The sequence below is a fragment of the Schistocerca gregaria genome, chromosome X, assembly GCF_023897955.1.
Source record: "Schistocerca gregaria isolate iqSchGreg1 chromosome X, iqSchGreg1.2, whole genome shotgun sequence".
Lineage (NCBI taxonomy): Eukaryota > Metazoa > Arthropoda > Insecta > Orthoptera > Acrididae > Schistocerca > Schistocerca gregaria.
The window spans coordinates 822,568,103-822,587,642 of record NC_064931.1 but is presented as its reverse complement, the minus strand read 5'-3'; the positions used below and the strand labels follow the sequence as shown (position 1 = coordinate 822,587,642).

Here is a 19,540-nt window from a genome sequence, read left to right as displayed (position 1 = left end):
GACAACAGCACTGTCCACACAAAATAGAAAATCTTTTAATAAGTGAAGTACCACATGAAGAGCCTTCTCATTGACACTTGCCTCTCATGTCATCATCAACTCACAATATTTGATGGTCTCCGTATACAATTTTTGTTACTGGATAACTCGTATGAACTCCACATACCTTGCTAGTGATTACTACCACACCATGTCAAACTCGCATCGTGCTTTAATGGGTAGTACTGTCCATGCATAGGTCACACAAGTAATTCCTTTTTGTATTTATTTCCGTCCACTGTTGTTATATATGGCTATACCATGACAGACAATTGGGGACAAGATGATTTTCATAGTTCAAAGTTTAGTGACCATGATGGAGTCTGCAACAGTGTAACTTCCGTAACAGTAGCAAAGGCAGGGCTCGCAACTACAGCAACAGCAAACAATAAAGGAGATTCATTAAAAGCAAACAATTACTCACTACACTGACAATGCAGTTCTCACCACATTCTTGCCTTTTCAAGAGATGTATAAAGATTGGAACTCATACGTATGGCAATAATATCTGTACTTCACTTTTTACCATGTGCATTACCGAAACATATAGAGGCCCCTTTTACATGGATGTGCTCTTTCAAATACTTTAGCTTCAAAAACAAATTCTTCAATGTTATCTTTTGATGCAATTTCTGTGCTGCTTATCTCACACTACAGGGAAAAGATCCATGTCATTGCAGTCAGACTAGAATGCCAGTAATTACAAAAAAAAAGTCAGGACGGTCATACCGGCCCTGGGATGCCAACCTACGCAGGTTAAGCGATAGGTAGTGCTTCAAATGTGGGTGTAAATAGTCCAGTGAAGACACTTATTCATAAAATCACTATCTGTTATGATCCTGACGGGGAAGTTCTGTAGGGTGCCTTATGATTAAAGGACCCTACACTTACAGGAAGTATTAGCTCTAGCTCAGGCGTTCCAAGCATCACAAGTAATGCGTCAACAGTTTGAATATTTTTTTGAGGTTGCAGCAGCATCTTCCATATTGTGGTAGCATGAACACTCAATGCTGTTACCATCTTATAATTTGATGCCTTCTCATCACTTTTCAATTTTCAGTGTTGTCTCATACTTCAAACCACAGAAATTTGAATGTAGCTGGCTTTTTTGATCAGTGTGTTACAAAAGACACAACTGTATTCACTGTGCACACAGATGCTTTGTGTGCTCATTCTACACAAGTGTAGCCATGTAGCCAGACTCTGCCTTCGCTAGGTCCAGCACTCATTCACAGGCATGTAAGTTACGCCAATGCAAGTGAACAGTGTGTTGGCTCTGAAACTCCACGGAAACTTTATCCCACAAAAGCTGCTCATTATGTTGAGCATACAAGTAGTACCAGTACATTTTGAAGTTTATTCTGGCATAAATGGTATCAAAAAAACTCAATTAAGAAACAGTCTTGACGGCAAAAATAATTTATTTTCATTTTAAAAGGTGACTGGTTTCGACCTGTGTGAGAGTTAATTGATAAATCTATAGATGCACAATCAGTTACAATCACCACTACCTTCAAATCTGAAGGGAATATACACTGTCAGAGATACGCAAATCACTCAAACCTCTCTTGTTCACAGTTGTTAATAATTTCATGTTCAAAAATATATTCAGAATTGATGCTTTCAATAACTTTATGTTTTGTTTAAGGACTCAATCAACACAGTTTCTGATGAAATTCCTTTCTAAGCAGTGAACAACATGAGATACAAATCCGTGACAATATTTCTTCCATGATTGGGTTGTGTGGAAAATTAAAACATTCAGATAACATTAAAAAAAACCAATGGTGCCAAAATTTTGTCATACATGTCAGACACTATTCTCAGTAAATTATGCAGTCTAGAAAGACCTCTGCAGATTGCAGAGGCAGGGTGTTATCGAACCAGTTTTATCCAGCCAATCGGCATCACCCATGGTGGTTGTTCAAAAACAATTGGAACTACTTCATTTTTGTAGGGATTTCAATCCCACAACCCATGGACAATCTATCATGAACTCGAACTCGATTCTGCTGCATAAAAAATTATAGGTGCAGATGACAGTTTTCCAAAAACTGATTGTCTGCAGCATTTTTGCAGCTACCACTTGATAAAGCCTCAGAAAACACAATAACAATAAACAAAATGAGCCAGAATCACTACAAGTGACTCCCTTTCACAGTAGCCAGCACAATAGTGTTAATCCAAAGATATTTAGAAGAGCTCATACAAATGATTTTGTCATGTGCAGATTACCTGGAAGATGGTGAAATGTGACAGTCACACTGGAGTACACAGTGGCCCAAAGTTTAAAATTTGTAGAATTCAAAACAGTCTTTGATGACAAAAGTTTCTTTATTTTATGACAAATTCAGTCTAAGATATCATCATGTGATATGTCTGTCTTCATACATCAGCAAACGGAACATAAACTTTTAGCCTAATTAGACACATCAAAAGATATAAAAAAACATAATAAAACTATGATACACACAAATGACTCAGACTGGTGTCAGCATACTCCCAGTCAGCATCCTAACAGTAACTGTACAGTACAGATCATTTGCGTTTGTCACAGTTTTTTTATGTTTTTAATACTTTAGATCACCTCTGTCAGGGCTAAATGTTTTTTATGTTTTATTTGCTATTCTAGGAAGACAGGTATTTCTGATGATAATCAATTAGACCAAAATCAGTCATACAATAAAAGAAAAAAATTGCGATGAAAGCCTGTTTTGAATTCTACAAATTTAACCTAGAAGTCAGTATGATCGTTGTCAACACTCAAGAACACATCACGTATCTACTACATTTTGCAGACTATAAGACCCACTTTTTTCCTCGAAAAATTTGCTCCAAAGTTCAGGTGTGTCTTTACTCGAAATTAATATAAAAATGTTCATTCTTTGATTTAAAATTACTGCTAACCTTAAGAATGGCTATATATTCGATGATGCGGGACACCTACAATCAAACAAGTGTGTCAGCGGATAAAACAGTCGTGGCCTACAGTGAGAGAAGACATTGTTAAATCTTTTAAGTAGTGCAGCATGAGTAATGCCCTTAATGGCTGTGAAGACCATCTTGTATATGAAGAGGACAACAGTGATGATGAAGAGGACGAGGAAGAAAAATGAGGAGGAGGAGGAGGAGGAGGAGGAGAAAGTTCAGATGATTTCAGGGATTTTGAAGTTCAGTTCGCTTTTATACACTAACAAATTTTTTTTTTTAGTCTGGCTCTGCAATCGAATAATAAAAACGGTAATACATTATTATTTTAAAAAACTGCTTAAAAATTATGGTGCATCTTATTGTCCGTCGTATATTATAGTCTGTAAAAATACAGTAAGGATGCTATTCATCAAGTCGAAATGAGTGAGCTTTAAATGGAACTTCGAGAAATGCAAGTTTTTCAGGCACACACAAATTACTTAGGTCACATTGTAAACAAAAACAGCATTAAACCAACCTAATAGCACTTCCTGCTATTGATAAGCTACCAAGGCCTCAAAATATGAAGGAGCTACAATCCTTTTTGCCAAAAGTTAATTACTACAGAAGATCACATGTGGCAAAAATCACACACTCATCATGTTTATTCTGAATACATGATGTTCTTTCTAGTGGATTGCAAGATGGGACACAACATTTGACACCCAAAAATTTATGTTGGCATCACCAATGCGCACACACACTTAAAAGGGCCTGGTACGAAATTATTTAATGTTTCCACACAGTTATGACTGAACTACATGCTGCTTAATGGTGAAAGAGATCAATATTGTTTAGTAACACCCTGGGTCAGTTCAGATTCTCATTCCGAAGGGTCACTGGTAAATGACTCGTGTGAAATATCTTACCTGGAGCTATACATAATGCTCACATTTGCGCATTTCATTTGCATATGTACTTGGTAGGAATCTCGCCCATGAAGGTTTTGCCTACGACTCAATATAGGCACCCCTGGGATCTCACGCACTTAGATTTTGTCGACCACTTCCTCAGTTGCATGTGGTTGGTGGTGGTGGAGGTCCTCTCAGAATATGGATGTGTGGCAAATGTGTGGTCCACAGTTCATGAAAACTCTTGTTTTACTTTAATTTGACACAGCAAGAAGACTGAGAACACACTATACTATGATCACACCACGAGAAACTTTGTTCCCACAGTTTGAGCCTATCAACGAAGTTACATTCAAAAATAAACTGATGTTCTACTTTTACATCTTGTTCCTGCCATTACCTGTTACATGAGAAGTATTTCCTCTTGAACATATTACACAGGTAATCCCTCTGCGCTGAACAGCATTCTGGTACCTCTGATGTATGTTAGTCTGAATTTGGGCAGTTAATTGGAGGAAGATGCCATAAGCATTCTGCAGGCACACAACAATCTGCTGACAGTAGTACACAGAGTAACCTCCACCAAACGCCGCAAGGTGACTTGCAGAGTATACATGTCGATGTAGATGTAGACGTAGACATAGGTCTCTCTGGCAAAGATTTATGCAACAAGATCTAAGTTTTCTGGTGATGTTTGTTCTCACTCAGCAGAATTAAACACTTTCCTGCACTTGGTCTTCTCCAACAGTTTCGTGGTTATTGGTGCTGAGGAATAATTACTATATAGTTTGTGAAATATGTAATTAATTCCAAACACAACCCTCCTGATAACAGAATTAATTTGACCTGTGACAAACTTTAAACTACTTTAATTGCCAAGCATATAAAACATTTCTGCTGGATAAACTATCCCAACAACTGCCACTGGCAAAACATATGGGGAAACCCAGAAGCTCACCTCTACTTCACAGTGGTGATTCAATCACGTCTCTATTCTTTCCACTATAAGCTCACTTACTGTACTGTGTGAAGAATCTGTCCTTTCCTCGACCATAAAATGTTACACAACCTGGTATAGAGAGCAACCACAACCATCAGTAAACATCTTGGGTAATACTAAACTGCTTCAGCTGCATTTACTCCTCTATTTTTAGATCACCACTGTTTTCACATCTTCAGGTGAATGTATAACTAAAACATCAGAGCTGAAAAGCTCAGAACTTTGTACTTAACATTCATGGTCTGTAACAGACAGCACACAGTCATGTCCCCTGTTCCACAATTATGTACAGACAGGAGAAGTGGCCCAACAACCATATTGGATTGGAATCCATGCATCTGGCTGTATTGGTTCAAATGGCTCTGAGCACTATGGGACTCAGCTGCTGTGGTCATCAGTCCCCTAGAACTAAGAACTACTTAAACATAACTAACCTGAGGACATAACACACATCCATGCCCGAGGCAGGATTTGAACCTGCAACCATAGCAGTCGCACGGTTCTGGACTGCGCGCCTAGAACTGCGAGACCACAGTGGCCGGCATTTGGCTGTATTATTCAATAACATACTGCCTTTTAGTGGTGTTTTATTCTGATGGACAATGAATGTGGGGTACCAAGTTCTGAGCTCTAAGGTTTTAGTTATATGTGAACTAAAAATAAAGGAGTAAACACAGCTGAAGTGGTTTACTAATAAACCATGTAATACCCAAGACCATCAGGTGTCATCTGAAATTGCTCTTGGACTATTGTGAACAATTATTAGCATTGAAATCTGAACTGACAGGACTTGGTTCAGAACCTTCACGTTATTTGTATAAGATAACACAACTCGACAGACTTTTTAAGTTTATACATTTGATTGAGTCTGCAATTGGGAGTTCGTGTGTATAAATAATGTTTTCATCAGAACAGGCAACAAAAGTACATGCAGTTTCTCAGTCATGCATCAACTTACTCACCTTCTGGCATAAAATGAGAACGTCAGTGTGCGCATTGTGAAGTGTGGCGATATTAAAGCATCAACTAAAATACCAATGAATCAGTTGCTTCACTTGGCTCTGACCCTTTCTGATTGTCTTTAGGGTAAATACCTCTTAGGTTTCTCAAATAAACTGTATTCCAGTATGTCACAGGCACCCTTACTCCATTGTGAAGTTGGCTGTGTTTGAAATTATTTACATATTTAATGAAACATGCAGCAATAATTGGTCAGTATCTTTAACAGATGGATTCGCTACAAAAACTCTGAAGAAATCCAAACACACCCAAGGACTTATGAGGGTTGTTCAATAAGTAATGACCCACTTTTTTTTAAAGACATTAATATACATAGACAAACATCCTTGTTGATGCTCCACATTTGATGTCTGTTCTGTGCGCCAGTGAAGTTTCGAGTCATTCTGGCTGATGGCACAGCCGTAGTACAGCGTCAAAATGGCATCTACATATCACTCATGTTACAAGCACCAAGCTGTTATTGAATTCTTATGTGTAGAAAAACAACATGGTGAACATCCTTAAACGTTTGTACGCAGTGTATGACAATGCTGCAGTTGATAGGAGTACAGTTGGGTGATGGGTAAAGAAAGTTACAGCCCTCAGGAAATGCAGAAACGGAGCTCCATGATCAGCCACGCTCGGGTTGGACATCACTGCCTCATCCACCCTATAGTCCAAACCTGGCACACTTGGTCTTCCATCTCTTTGGAAGCCTTAATGATTCTCTATGGGGAACATACTTTGAAGATGACAATAGTGTCACTCATACAGTGAAAATATGGCTGTCAGTAGGAAACTCAGATGTTGTTGCAAGATCTATCACCTATGCCAGAGTCAACTAGCAGATTGCTATATCTGAGCAATCATAAAAAGAAAGATAGATTAGGGCTTAAGGCAGAGTCAGTGATGAGGTCGTTTGAGCCAGAGAGTAAGCCTGTATTGGACAAAGATAGGGAAGGAAATCGTTTGTGTACTTTTTTTACAACTGTCCTGGCATTCACCTTAATACATTTAGGCAAATCAAAGAAAACCTAAATCTTAATGGAGGACTAGGGTCCACCTACTCCTCACTGAAAGCAAGTCCAGTATACTAACCACTGAGGCCCATCACTCGGACAAAGAATTGGTGTCCCTTCTCTTCACATCCAAAATACGCCAGCACTAACTGTTCTTATATTCAAAAGTTAGCATGATTATAGGCAAAGTCAAATAAGCTGTTAACCTCAAATGTTTCCAGAAGTACTGAGAATGTCTAAACAAGGTTTTCAACAAGAATCAGAATACAAACAGACAAGTATCTTTCTGTGTGGTGTGTGGTACTTTTTTATATAGAGAGATATTGAAACAACTATTTGTTTCAATAAAACCACACAGCATACAGGAGCACTTAGAAAGAGAAATGTAGTAATACAATGCTTTTTATGGTTTGTAATGACACTTTTTACAACTGGGTATGTGGTAAATAACAAGGGCAGGCCAGCTGTTTACATAGCACATACATCTTTTTAATGGGGCCAGTAGTATGGGCCTTCGCACCTCGCACATTCTTTGCCACTTTTTGAACCAACACAAACCACACAGACCCGCTTCTTAAAGGTTCTGAAATACCATTAAAAAGTACATAGCTACATTTACAGAAAACTGCAGTTCCTTTAATATCTTTTTAAGTAAAAGAGGTACAGCAATGAGCAAACAACAAAATATTTGTCCCCCCTCCCCTTCCCTCGTGCCGTAGTATTACTTGTCCAAATCCTTGTTTACTATTTTCAGTGGTTCTGGAGATATTTGAAGTTAATGGGATCAAGTGGTTTATCTCCAGCATTCACTTATACAGGCTGGCAAAACAGTTAATACGGCTACTAAAGCAAATCAACCTCATCGCTTAAGTGGCAGTCACGCAGTGCCAACCAGTGGAGACACAAGTAGCCACAGGGAAGAAACCAATTTTCTGAGATTTTACGAGTTCCTAAACAGGAACGAATTGTATAGCTTCATCTGTGTGCTTTGTTAGTTTAGCTTCCTGAGTTTCTGCATGTTAATTTAGTATTTAATAGACACGGTTCTAGTGTTTTAGTTTCCATCAGAAAGTAAACCTATTTTACGACATATTACAAGTTCCTAATCAGGAACAAATAATTTGGTCTCATCTGTGTGTTTTGGTAGTTCAGTTTTTAAATCTCTGCATGTTAATCTAATTTATTGGACACAATTGCTGTGTTTTCCTTCATGTCTAAAGTAGCATTCTGTAGTGTGTGTTGATTGTCCTTGTTTGTCTGTGTAGTGTAGTTTTCCACAGTCTTTAAAATTCATTACAGCTGTGTGTGGATGCAAGCCAAGTTGGTGACACTTTATTCTCAGCTTCAAGCTGTGACAGCTTCAGTTACACATCTTGAAGCTGCAGTGGATGGGCATCACTGTTGTGGACCAGCCGTGGGGATCCAATGGACATCCAGCACAAATGAGTCTCCTGACTGGTCAGTACCGGTGACCAGCCCAGTTCCTGCTCACACTGAGGTTGACCACTCACCCATGGTCAAGTGAGAGGTCGCCTCAGGGTGTGGCAGACTTCCCAGGGGGCTGCACGTATGGCCTCCCCAGTTAGTCTGACAAACAGGTTCCGGGTGCTGTCTGTGGATGACACTATCCCTCAGCCAGATGCAGTCGCTTGTCCTAGTTCCAGACACAACCTGTCAGCCTGCAAGATTCTGGCAGCCACAGAGGATAGGATTATTGGAAGTTGAAAGCTCAAATGTTAGGTGCTTTATGAGGCCAATTAGGGACATGGCTGCTAAGGAGGGAAGAAATCCAATGTGTACTCCACGACATTCCAGATGTGGAAAGATTCCTTACTGATGCCATGAAGAGCACAGGGTGCACCTAACTGCAAGTGGTGGCTCCCGTCAGTACCAACGACAGGTGTCACTTTGGATGAGAAGAAATATATTTTGGTTTCAAGTGGCCAACAGAATTGGTAAAGGCTGCCACAGTCTTGCTTCCGAGATGAAAGTAGAGCTAACTATTTGCAGCATAGTCGACAGGATCAACTGGAAACCTTTGGTACAGAGCCAAGTAGCTATTCTGAATCCAAGGCTCAGACAGTTCTGCGGCTGTGTAGGCTGCAGATTCCTTGACTTGCGCCATACTGTGATTGGGTTTTGGGTTCTGCTGAATAGGTCAGGAGTCCAGTACAGGCAGGAGGTAGCTACGTACGTAGAAGGGGCTGTGTGGCGTGGACTGGGCAGTTTTTCTGGTTAGTGGGTCACAGGGAAATGCAAAAAGAGCTTTAGTCTCGCAGGGTGCAGGCTGAATATTTGAAGAATGTATATATGGGAACCACCAGTGTAACAGTTGTAAACTGTCGTTGCTGTGTTGGGAAAGTACCAGAGCTCCGTGCACTAATAGACAGTACAGATGCTCAAATAGTTATAGGCACTGAACGCTGGCTTAAGCTGGGGTTAAATCCAGCTGAAATTTTTGTGAAGAAACTAATGGTATGCCAAAAGGATAGGCTAAACAGTGGCGCATTGGTTGCTGTTAGAAGTAGTTTACCTCATAGCAAAATTGAAGCAGATAATATGGGCAGGGATCATTCTTGGCCACCAGAATAAAATAATAATTGGAGCCTTTTACTGACTTCCCAACTCAGATGATATAACTGCTGAAAGTTTCAAAGAAAACTTCAGTTTAATTTCAAAGACATACCCAACTCATACAATTATAGTTTGTGGTGACTTTAATTTACCCTCGATATGTTATCATCAGTACATGTTTAAATCCACAGTACATGTAAAACATAATCCGAAATTGTACTAAATGCATTCTCTGAAAATTATCTTGAGCAATTCGTTCATGAACCCACACGAATAGTAAACGGTTGTGAAAACACACTTGACCTCTTAGCAACATATAATCTTGAGCTAATAACGAGCATCAAAATGTATATAGAGATTGAGAACTTTTAACATTGCACCACATCAGCAGTCTTAAATAATTTAATGATTATAAAGAATCCGCCTTGATTACGAATATTGTATTTGCAATCGAGGTGGTTTCTTTATAATCATTAGATATAGAGATTAATGAACACAAGGTTGTCATCATGAGACTGAATATTGTAACTCCCAAATCCTCCAAAATGAAACGAAAAATGTACCTATTCAAATAGCAGATAAAAATTCACTTGATGCCTTCCTGAGAAATAATCTCCACTCCTTCCAAATTAACAATATAAGTGTAGACCAAATGTGGCTCGAATTCAGAGAAATAGTATTGACAGCAATTTAGGGATTTACACCAAATAAATTAACAAACGACCGAGCTGATCCCCCTTGGTAGACAAAATGGGTCAGAACACTGTTGCAGGAACAACGAAAAAAGCATGCCAAATTTAAATGAATGCAAAATCTCCAAGATTGGCCAGAAGCTCTAAATTTAGTGCTGACATCAATGGGAGATGCTTATAATACTTTCCACAATGAAGCTTTTTCTCGAAACTTGGCAGAAAATCCAAAGAGATTCTGGTCATATGTAAAGTACGCTAGTGGCAAGACACAGTCACTGCCTTCTATGCATGCCAGTAATGGATATACTATCAACGACAGTGCTGTGAAAGCAGAGTTACTAAACACAGCCCTCTGAAATTTCTTCACCAAAGAAGATGAAATAAATATTCCAGTATTTGAACCAAGAACAGCTGCCACCCTGAGTAACTTAGTAGTAGATATCCTTGGAGTAGTGCAACAACTTAAATCACTTAATACAACCAAGTATTCTGGTCCAGACTGTATACAAATTAGATTCCTTTCGGAGTATGCTGGTGCAATAGCTCCATACTTAACAATCATACACAACTGGTCGCTCGATGAAAGAGCCATACCCAAAGACTGCAAAGTTGCAAAGGTCACACCAATACTCAAGAAAGGTAGTAGGAGTAATCAATTAAGTTACAGGCCTGTATTATTAACATCAATATGCAGCAGGATTTTGGAACATATATTTTGTCTGAACATTATGCATTACCTTGAAGAAAATGGTCTATTGTCACACAGTCAACACGGACTTAGAAAACATCGTTCTTGTAAAACACAACTTGCTCTCTACACACACCAAGTGTTAAGTGCTATTGACAAGGAATTGCAAATTGATTCTGTAGATTTCCAAAAGACTTCTGACACTGTACCATACAAGTGGCTTGTAGTGAAATTGCGTGCTTATGGAATATCATCTCAGTTATATGACTGAATTTGTGATTTCCTGTCAGAAAGGTCAAAGTTCATAGTAATTGATGGAAAGTCATTGTATAAAACAAAACTGATTCGTGGCATCCCCCAAGGTACTGTTATAAGCCCTCTGCAGTTCCTTGTGTACATAAATTATTTAGGAGACAATCTGAACAGCCGTCTTAGGTTGTTTGCAGATGATGTAAGTCATTTATTACCTAGTTAACAGAAGATCAAAATAAATTGCAAAATGATTTAGGAAAGATATCTGAATGGTGCAAAAATTGGCAATTGACTCTAAATAATGAAAAGTGCAAGGTAATCGACATGAGTGCTAAAAGGAGTGCAATAAACTTTGGTTACATGATAAATCAGTCTTAATCTTAAGGCCAAAATGGCTCTGAGTACTATGGGACTGAACATCTGAGGTCATTAGTCCCCTAGACTTAGAACTACTTAAACTTAACTAACATAAGGACGTCACACACATCCATGCCCGACGCAGGATTCGAACCTGCGACAGTAGCAGCAGCGCGGTTCCGGACCGAATCTTAAGGCCATACATTCAGCTAAGTACCTAGGAATTACACTTACGGACAATTTAAATTGTAAAGAACACACAGAAAATTTTTTGGAGAACGCAAACCAGACACTGCACTTTATTGGTGTAACACTTAGAAAATGTCAGATCTATTAAAGAGACTGCCTACACAATGCTTGTTCGTCCTCTTTTGGAGTACTGCTGCATGGTCTTGGATCCTTACCAGATAAGATTAACAGAGTACATCAAGGAAGTTCAAAGAGCAGCAGCACAGTTTGTATTATCACAAAACAGGGGAGAGATTGTCAGACATGATACAGGAGCTCGGATGGACACCACTAAAACAAAGGCGTTTTACATTGCACTGGAATCTCAATCACCAAATTTCTCCTTCGAATGTGATGACGACCTACATAGGGAGAAACCATCACCATAATAAAATTTGGGAAATCAGAGCTCACACGGGAAGACATAGGTTTTCATTTTCTTCTGCCTGCGCACTATTCGAGAGTGGAATAATGGAGAATTATTGTGAATGTAGTTCAATGAGCCCTCTGCCGGGCATATAAGTGTAATTTTCAAAGTATCCATGTAGCTGTACATGTATATGTAGGTAAGTACTTGGCTAAGTTCATGAAAATGTTCAGAAGCAAGCACACAACATATACGTACAACGTACAACTGACCGAGAGATGGCAGTCGCTGTTGAAAACTATCTCTAGATTATAAAGTATACAATCTATGAAGCATATGTTTCAAGTCTGAAGATGCCACATTGTTTAGTATTTGTTTGGCAGCCAAGGCCTCAGTGCAATCAATATTAAAGCTGAGCTAGATTCTACTTTGGGATAGTCTGCTCCTTCACTGACAACAATAAAATATTGGGTAGCTGAGTTTAAATGAGGCTGTACAAGCTGCCAAGGCGAGCATCGCAATGTTCCATCAAATGAGGTGACTACACTGGAAATGGTGAAGAATATCCACAAAGCGGTACTAGATGATCTTTGACTGAAAGTGCACGAGCTAGCACAATAGAATGCATTCATAAAGTTCAAATGGCTCTGAGAACTATGCGACTTAACTTCTGAGGTCATCAGTCGCCTAGAACTTAGAACTAATGAAACCTAACTAACCTAAGGACAACACACACATCCATGCACAAGGCAGGATTCGAACCTGATCCATGCTCAAGGCAGGATTCGAACCTGCGACCGTAGCAGTCGCTCGGCTCCAGACTGTAGCACCTAGAACTGCATGGCCACTCCGGCCGGCCATTCATAAAGTGTGGTACACCGCATATTATCTGACAATTTGGGCATGAGAAAACTGTGTGCAAGGTTTGTGTCGTGTTTGCTCACACTCAAGCAAAAACAGTGACATGAAGACATTTCATTTCAATTGAGTGTTTAGCAAAGTTTTGCAGCAACAAAGCTGATTTTTTGCGTCGTTACATAACCATGGATGCAACATGGGTCCACTCCCGAGACAAAAGAACACTCAAAACAATCGGCACAAATTGGAGAACCAACTCCAAAGAAGGCAAAAACCGTTTCATCTGCATACAAGGTCATGGCATCAGTTTTTGGGATGCACATGGGATAATTTTCATTGACTACCTTAAAAAATGAAAAACTATTAACAGCAAGTATTATGCGAACTTACTGCAATGTTTGGGCGAAAAAATCATGCAGAAACAGCCGCATTTGGCCAAGAAGAAAGTGTTTCTACTGGACAATGCACCAGCTCGCAAGTCCCTTATTGCAATGGCCAAAATGAATGAATTAAAGTTAAAATTGCTACCTCATGCACCCTCTGATTATTTTCTGTTCCCAAACTTGAAAAAATGGCTTGGTAGTCTAAGATTTCCAACAAATGAAGGTGCGATGTCTGCAGTTAAGGACTATTTTGAGGAGTTAGACAGTTTTCATTATAAAAAGGATATCTAACTAAGTTGAAAACTTTTTTCCCAAAATTTGTGTGTTTTCTTTGTAGGGGTATGTACTTAAGGGACCACCCTCTTAATACTGTCTGCATGGAAAATTGCAAGCAAAGCTTCCTATCTACTAATCCTACACTACAGAATGCAAGGTACAATACGAATGAAATAAGCTAGCTATCACAAATTCAGCATTGTGAAATTTGTGTCCCAATATGCCGCAAACATGCAAAAAGAAAAAAGAAAGAAAAAAAAGAGTAGGCTGCAGCCTTACAAGGAACTACAACATTGTGGATGATTACTCAAATGAAAAACAGATTGATTGTTCTGCACAGCTTTCTCCATATGCAATTGAGACTCCTCTGCAATCTGAATTTACTTCCACACATATACTGGTCCATTCTCTTTTTCTAATACAGTTCATGTCTTAGCAATAACAATGGAATGTTATTTCAATGCCAATTCATTCTTCACCATGTAATCTAGTTTCAAGTGGAGTCACAGTCTATATTCTACACTCTGATGTCTCATTTCACAATGAACATCTATATGTTCAGACAGAAACTACAATGCAGCTGTGTTCAGAAAAAATAGTTTGGAAGAACTAACAATCAATTCTAGTTCAAACTCTGGGCAATCTGTTCCAAATAGATAAGCTGGTAAAATGAATAAAGCGAGTTACCAAAATACTCCATCATGCACTAGCAGGGCTCCTGGTAGTTTTGTTATGACTAACTATTATTACAGAAACTTACTTAGTTAGGAACGCTCATCGAGTATAAAGATCCATTACCAATATCATTATCTTCATCTTCATCTTTTACTTGTGTAGTACTGCAGTCACCAGATTCCATTCGCTGTCTTGCCACAGTGAACACTCTTTCAAGAACGATAGAATCTTCATAAATCAATGAACCTTCTTCATTGTATTTCTGGGCATTACGGCACATCAGTATAAAATCTTTAGCTAGTTCATTCATAGACACATACTGGGAAAAAAAAACAATAATAAACACAAAATGTAATCATAATTTTGCAAATGGATCACTAATGCATTCTACCATTTTTTACAAATTACTTTCTCAAGTATTACTGTACAATTTCAAGAAAACTCCATTTATTAACACAATCACCGTGGCATAATTTTAGACTAGTAGCATTAATTCTGTCCAGGATGTAGTTACATCAACAGATTCAAGAGATAAAGGAACCTAATCCTGTTGGAAAGTAACACAAAAGAAACTGAAAATAATCATTATAATTACTTATAAGAGAAGCAACTATAAACAAGAAACAATTGTTCCGCAATACACACCTTGTTGTCTTCAATCCTTTGCTTAAGCTTTTTAATATCAAGAGGCCGCCTTATGATTTTATAATAGTCAGGAAGTTCCTTTCTCGAAGGCAGTTCCATAAATGGCTCACTTATGTAACGGCCATCACTGGAAAGATAAGCACACAGTGTATACAGAATTTGTCATTGTTTTGATAGCAACGTATACATGTTGTTGGTTTGCAACTAATGAAACAGTTAAGTTAATAAATATGTGAAACACCTTGAATCTCAACACAAAAACATTAGAAACACACCAACCTACACACCAGCCGTCTAACTTTAATGTTATTCACTCTCTGTGATTGGATTCATAGAGGACAACCTATGACAGACATTCAGCCCTATCATTGCTGACAGAACTATATGCTACACTACAAGCAAAATAATACATGATAGTTCTGGAGAGAGAGGGGAGGAGAGGGTGAGGAGGAGGAGGAGGAGGAGGAGGAGGAGGAATTCACACTCTTCAACAATTAAAAATAGCTAAATGGACAAAATATAAATTAAAATTCCAATATACATGTAATACAAGAACAGAGTATTATGAGGGTACGTTGAAACAAACGAGACTAACAAGCTGAATAGTCACAAACTGGAAAGAAAGGATGGAGAGATTGGGGACACAAAACAGAGATATTCAGGCAGAAGGGCATTCCTGTAACTTAACTACTAGCAATGCTTTTGGACACCCAGTACTGATGATCTGCTGGCATGGATTGAAATCACTCAACTTCTTTTAACTGATATCTACCAAATTCAATAAATTCAGTACTAACAGAGGTTTATTACAGGTAGAAAATACAGAGGAGCAGATACAGGCACAAACAATGATTAGCCTAGAGCAGCATATGCTAAAGAGTATATTCCAAGCAAGTTTATGTCCATAATACAAGTTCTCATACTAGGGTTAAAAGCAGTCCAAAAGAAAACAAGTACATAGTGAGGATATGGTAATGGATGGAGCAAGAAGATATAGATGGAATTCAAGGCTAACATAGCAATAACTGAAGGCTGCAGAGCCCATCCCTTTATGAACAGATCACCTTTGAGGTGTGATGAGAGATACCCTTTTGGTGATCTTTTGTGTCTTGCACTGGTAACGTCCTTCGTTGTGTGTGAATAGCTATGAGCTTTGTATTGCTGAGGTGCAAGGACAGAAAAATGAACTCATTATCTTGATACAAAAGATTAAATTTAATCTTGCTGCAAACTTTTCATTGAACTGTTATCTGAAATGTATTTTGGTATTCCAGTAAATTGACAATAAAATTATATGGACAGACAAACCACCACATTCTTTTATGAAATTAAGATATTGGTGGTGGGGGTTCTTTGTTCAAAATACTAATGTACAATTTATTCATTTTGAGACAAAAAGAAGAACAGACAAAATCAAATGCCACATAATGAAGTAATGTTTGTTTTGAGAATGTCAATAATGATTCATTTATTTTTTAGTAGCTATGTCATCATCTTTACTAGAGACTACAAAATGAAAAAGATCAGTAAAAAGTTACATGGATTAGATTTGAACATGATTGTCAGATTATATCTGCACATAAGTGTTATTTTTACAGCTAGTATTGAATCTTTAAAGGACCACTTTGTGTCCTCATACTCAGGAATACAATTATGATCTCTGATATCATAAAAAAGATCCCACTGCAGAGGCAGAGACCTTCTTGATTCTTACCATTACAGTTACCTGAAGCTTTCACAATTTTATGCAAATATGCTAGAAAAGAATTTCATGGTTCCAAGTCACATCTGTCAATGTGCTTCCTGTTAACTGTTCCTTCTTCAGTTATAGTACAGTACACAGTAAGGTTCCTTTTGAAACTGTAATTGTTAAAATAAAAGTAAACACGTAAACATTTGTCTAGAATATGGATGGTTAAAACACAAAGTACATTTCAGTAAAATCAACTGCAATTGACTTTGATTTCTTTTGTATATTTTATCAAGCAATTTATGTCTTGACCCTGTGTGTATAGTGTGGGAAATGCTGAAAGCACTGAGAGTTAGATAATAGGAAATTGGAATTACAAAGTTAGGTTTCTACTCAAAAATGTAGGCAATGAATCCGGTATAGCTGTGGGTTTCTCTAAGAACTCATTCTAGCAATCTAATCAAGTGATTTTAAGAACTCAAGAGAAATCTAAATATGGATGGCTGGATGGAGATTTGAATCCCTTTTCTTCTCAAATATAAGTTCTGTATCTTTACCATGATGTCACATCACTCTGTGGTTTTTGAGTATATGGATGCATGTGGAGCATGGTGCCTGGAGGTACTCAATTCATTTTGTATGTTTGCTGAAACATGAGGTGCTGTTGTCATATGATATTAAATGGAAGATCAGCGACTCCTACACAGTAGGTGGAAATTGTGTCAGTCCCAAATTCTACTTTGATCAGACTAAATCTCTTCAGGTATGAGGATCTGTTCATACATCTCCTGCATCCACACTGAAAGAAAATAAAGAGTGTCATTGTCTGTATACTATGAGCAAGACAAAGTGACATTCCCTACACAATTACTGAAGACAGTAGATTGATACTTTGTAAAGTTGATTTTGTTTCTCCTGGGTTCCAGTGAGGGAATAGAAAAGAGCTTCTTTCCACAATTTAGAAAATTATCCTACCTCTTATTGTACATTTAAAACGTTAAGTAGAATATCCTGAGCTTCGCTCTGAATTGCCACAGCAAGCTGTAATGAATCTTGTTGTGTCACATGCCACAGACAATGTTGAATTAATCTGTGTAGAAATGGGACAGTTAGAATGTAATTCATGGAGCTGAAGCTCCAAGTGCTCACTTTAGGAATATTTCTGTAGTTACAGAAAACTGAATTCTGTTTAACAGTTGCCTGTAATTCTTGCTAAATCTCCACTTCTCTAGGAAGCATCTGTTAGGCTTGTCTAGAGATGGCCATTCATCTTGCAGCAATTGTATGACACCGCCTGCCTTGCAATTAAAGCCTTTTGAATGTCTCCCACAGCACTGTTCACGTACCCACACTGTGGCCCTTCTTGCTACAGGTCCTTGCATTTGGCTCAAACCTCGAGCAGGGCATCCAGAATAAGGTTTTTCATGGTTTCCCTATCCCAGTTCAAGTGAATGATATTATGGTTACTTTCAGCAATAATTTGGCAACATTTCACACTTGTTATTTGAACCGCTGTGAGGTTCTCTGTAGTTGGCACACATTTGTATACCCACAGTGCAACACGTGTGCACTCACTTACCACCCCCCCTCCCCACACACACACACTGTTACAGAGAAGTATTTCTGATATCATGGTGTCTTTGAGCCTACCTGAAGACTGGACTGCACACTTCAACAACCTGGTGGGTTGTATTTGTAACATAATACAATCCCCTTTTGAAAGCCATCACTACACTGAAACATATCAAATCAGTTGTAAAACATTCAGATTGTCTTCGTGAGCACTATTGTTGACATCTGATTTTCAGCACTGCTCTATCTGCCAGGCATGTGCAGATCTGATTACGTTTACCTCAGCGAGAATAACTGAGTACTCTCCACATACTAAATTCTACAATGGTGGTAAAGCATAATATGAGAGAGAGAGAGCAGCTTTGGAGGATGGCACCATAGGAGTTCCGAAATGCACTTGTTCCAATGAAACAGATATTCCCATTACGTTAGACCTCCTGAAATACTCCTGGGGTAAATGGTTCCATGTAGAGGTGGTTGTAAACATGCACTATTTTGAATTTAAAGAGGGAAGGCTTTTAGTAAGAGCATTTTACTGCAGCAATTAGGCCATGATAAAAGTTCAGTTCCATTTCCAGGGCATAAGTCGAAGCCAGCCAATGCAGCATTCCACAGTAGTGGCAGCTTCCTCAATAAGGACCCAGTTCTCCAGGCAATGACCAGCCTTCAGGAAGTATTGATAGAACTTAAGTACAGAGTAGTACTCCTCTTTCGTGTTAAGGAGCCCCCTTTGGGCATATACAGGCCAGCTGAGCAGGTATCGACATGTGTGGGTCACACATCTATCTTCGTTTTGGTGTTAATGTCATTCTTCTACACAGTTAGGGTGTGAACTAACAACTGCTGCCTGATGACCTAACCATCATGTCACCTTCACTTTGCTTTTGTCTCCACAAGACCATCTGCTGGTTTATCCTGCTGCTGCCGCCTCACGGTCCAAGGCACAAACTGAGGTCCTACCTCTGCATCACTGAGATCCGACACCTTGTAGTATCCCAGCATTCGTCACTCTGGGCAGCACTGCATCTGCCGCATCAATGGGCACCTGTCCACTACACCAGAAGTCTGTCATGCTGCTGCCACCCAAGCCGCGGGGCTGTGGCTGCCACTTCCATTCCAGCACCCAGTGCATCAATATTGTCGAATAAGACACTGCTTTCCAGTAGCATGTGTAAACTTCAGCTATGTCTGCCATGCCTACTATACTGACACAGGGACATAACAGGCCAATGCCAGGGTGTGCCCGAGATGAAAGCATGTGCCTGCAGTTGTTCGAGCTTAATGGAATAATATTTTCATGTACACTGACTGTTCCTGTCTCCCTCACCAGCCATACGACCCAGATATGCTGGAATGGGAGAGCCAAACGTCTCCTGACTAACCTAAAGAACAGCACTTTCACTCC

At 38.9% G+C, this 19,540-nt stretch overlaps 1 protein-coding gene across 3 annotated transcripts in view; it reads right to left on the bottom strand.

Annotated features, from left to right (window-relative positions):
- The window catches only part of LOC126298391 (ATP-dependent helicase brm-like), a 249,423-nt gene that overhangs the window by 15,240 nt on the left and 214,643 nt on the right, over window positions 1-19,540 (bottom strand). For 2 of the 3 annotated variants that reach the window (XM_049989699.1, XM_049989698.1), the window contains exons 24-25: window positions 14,874-15,000; window positions 14,352-14,547 (exon numbers count right to left, since the gene is read on the bottom strand). In XM_049989699.1, coding sequence (XP_049845656.1) covers window positions 14,352-14,547; window positions 14,874-15,000 — 323 coding nt within the window. Of the gene's footprint in view, window positions 1-14,313; window positions 14,548-14,873; window positions 15,001-19,540 lie in introns of all 3 variants that reach the window. The other variant, XM_049989700.1, reaches the window with a different exon arrangement.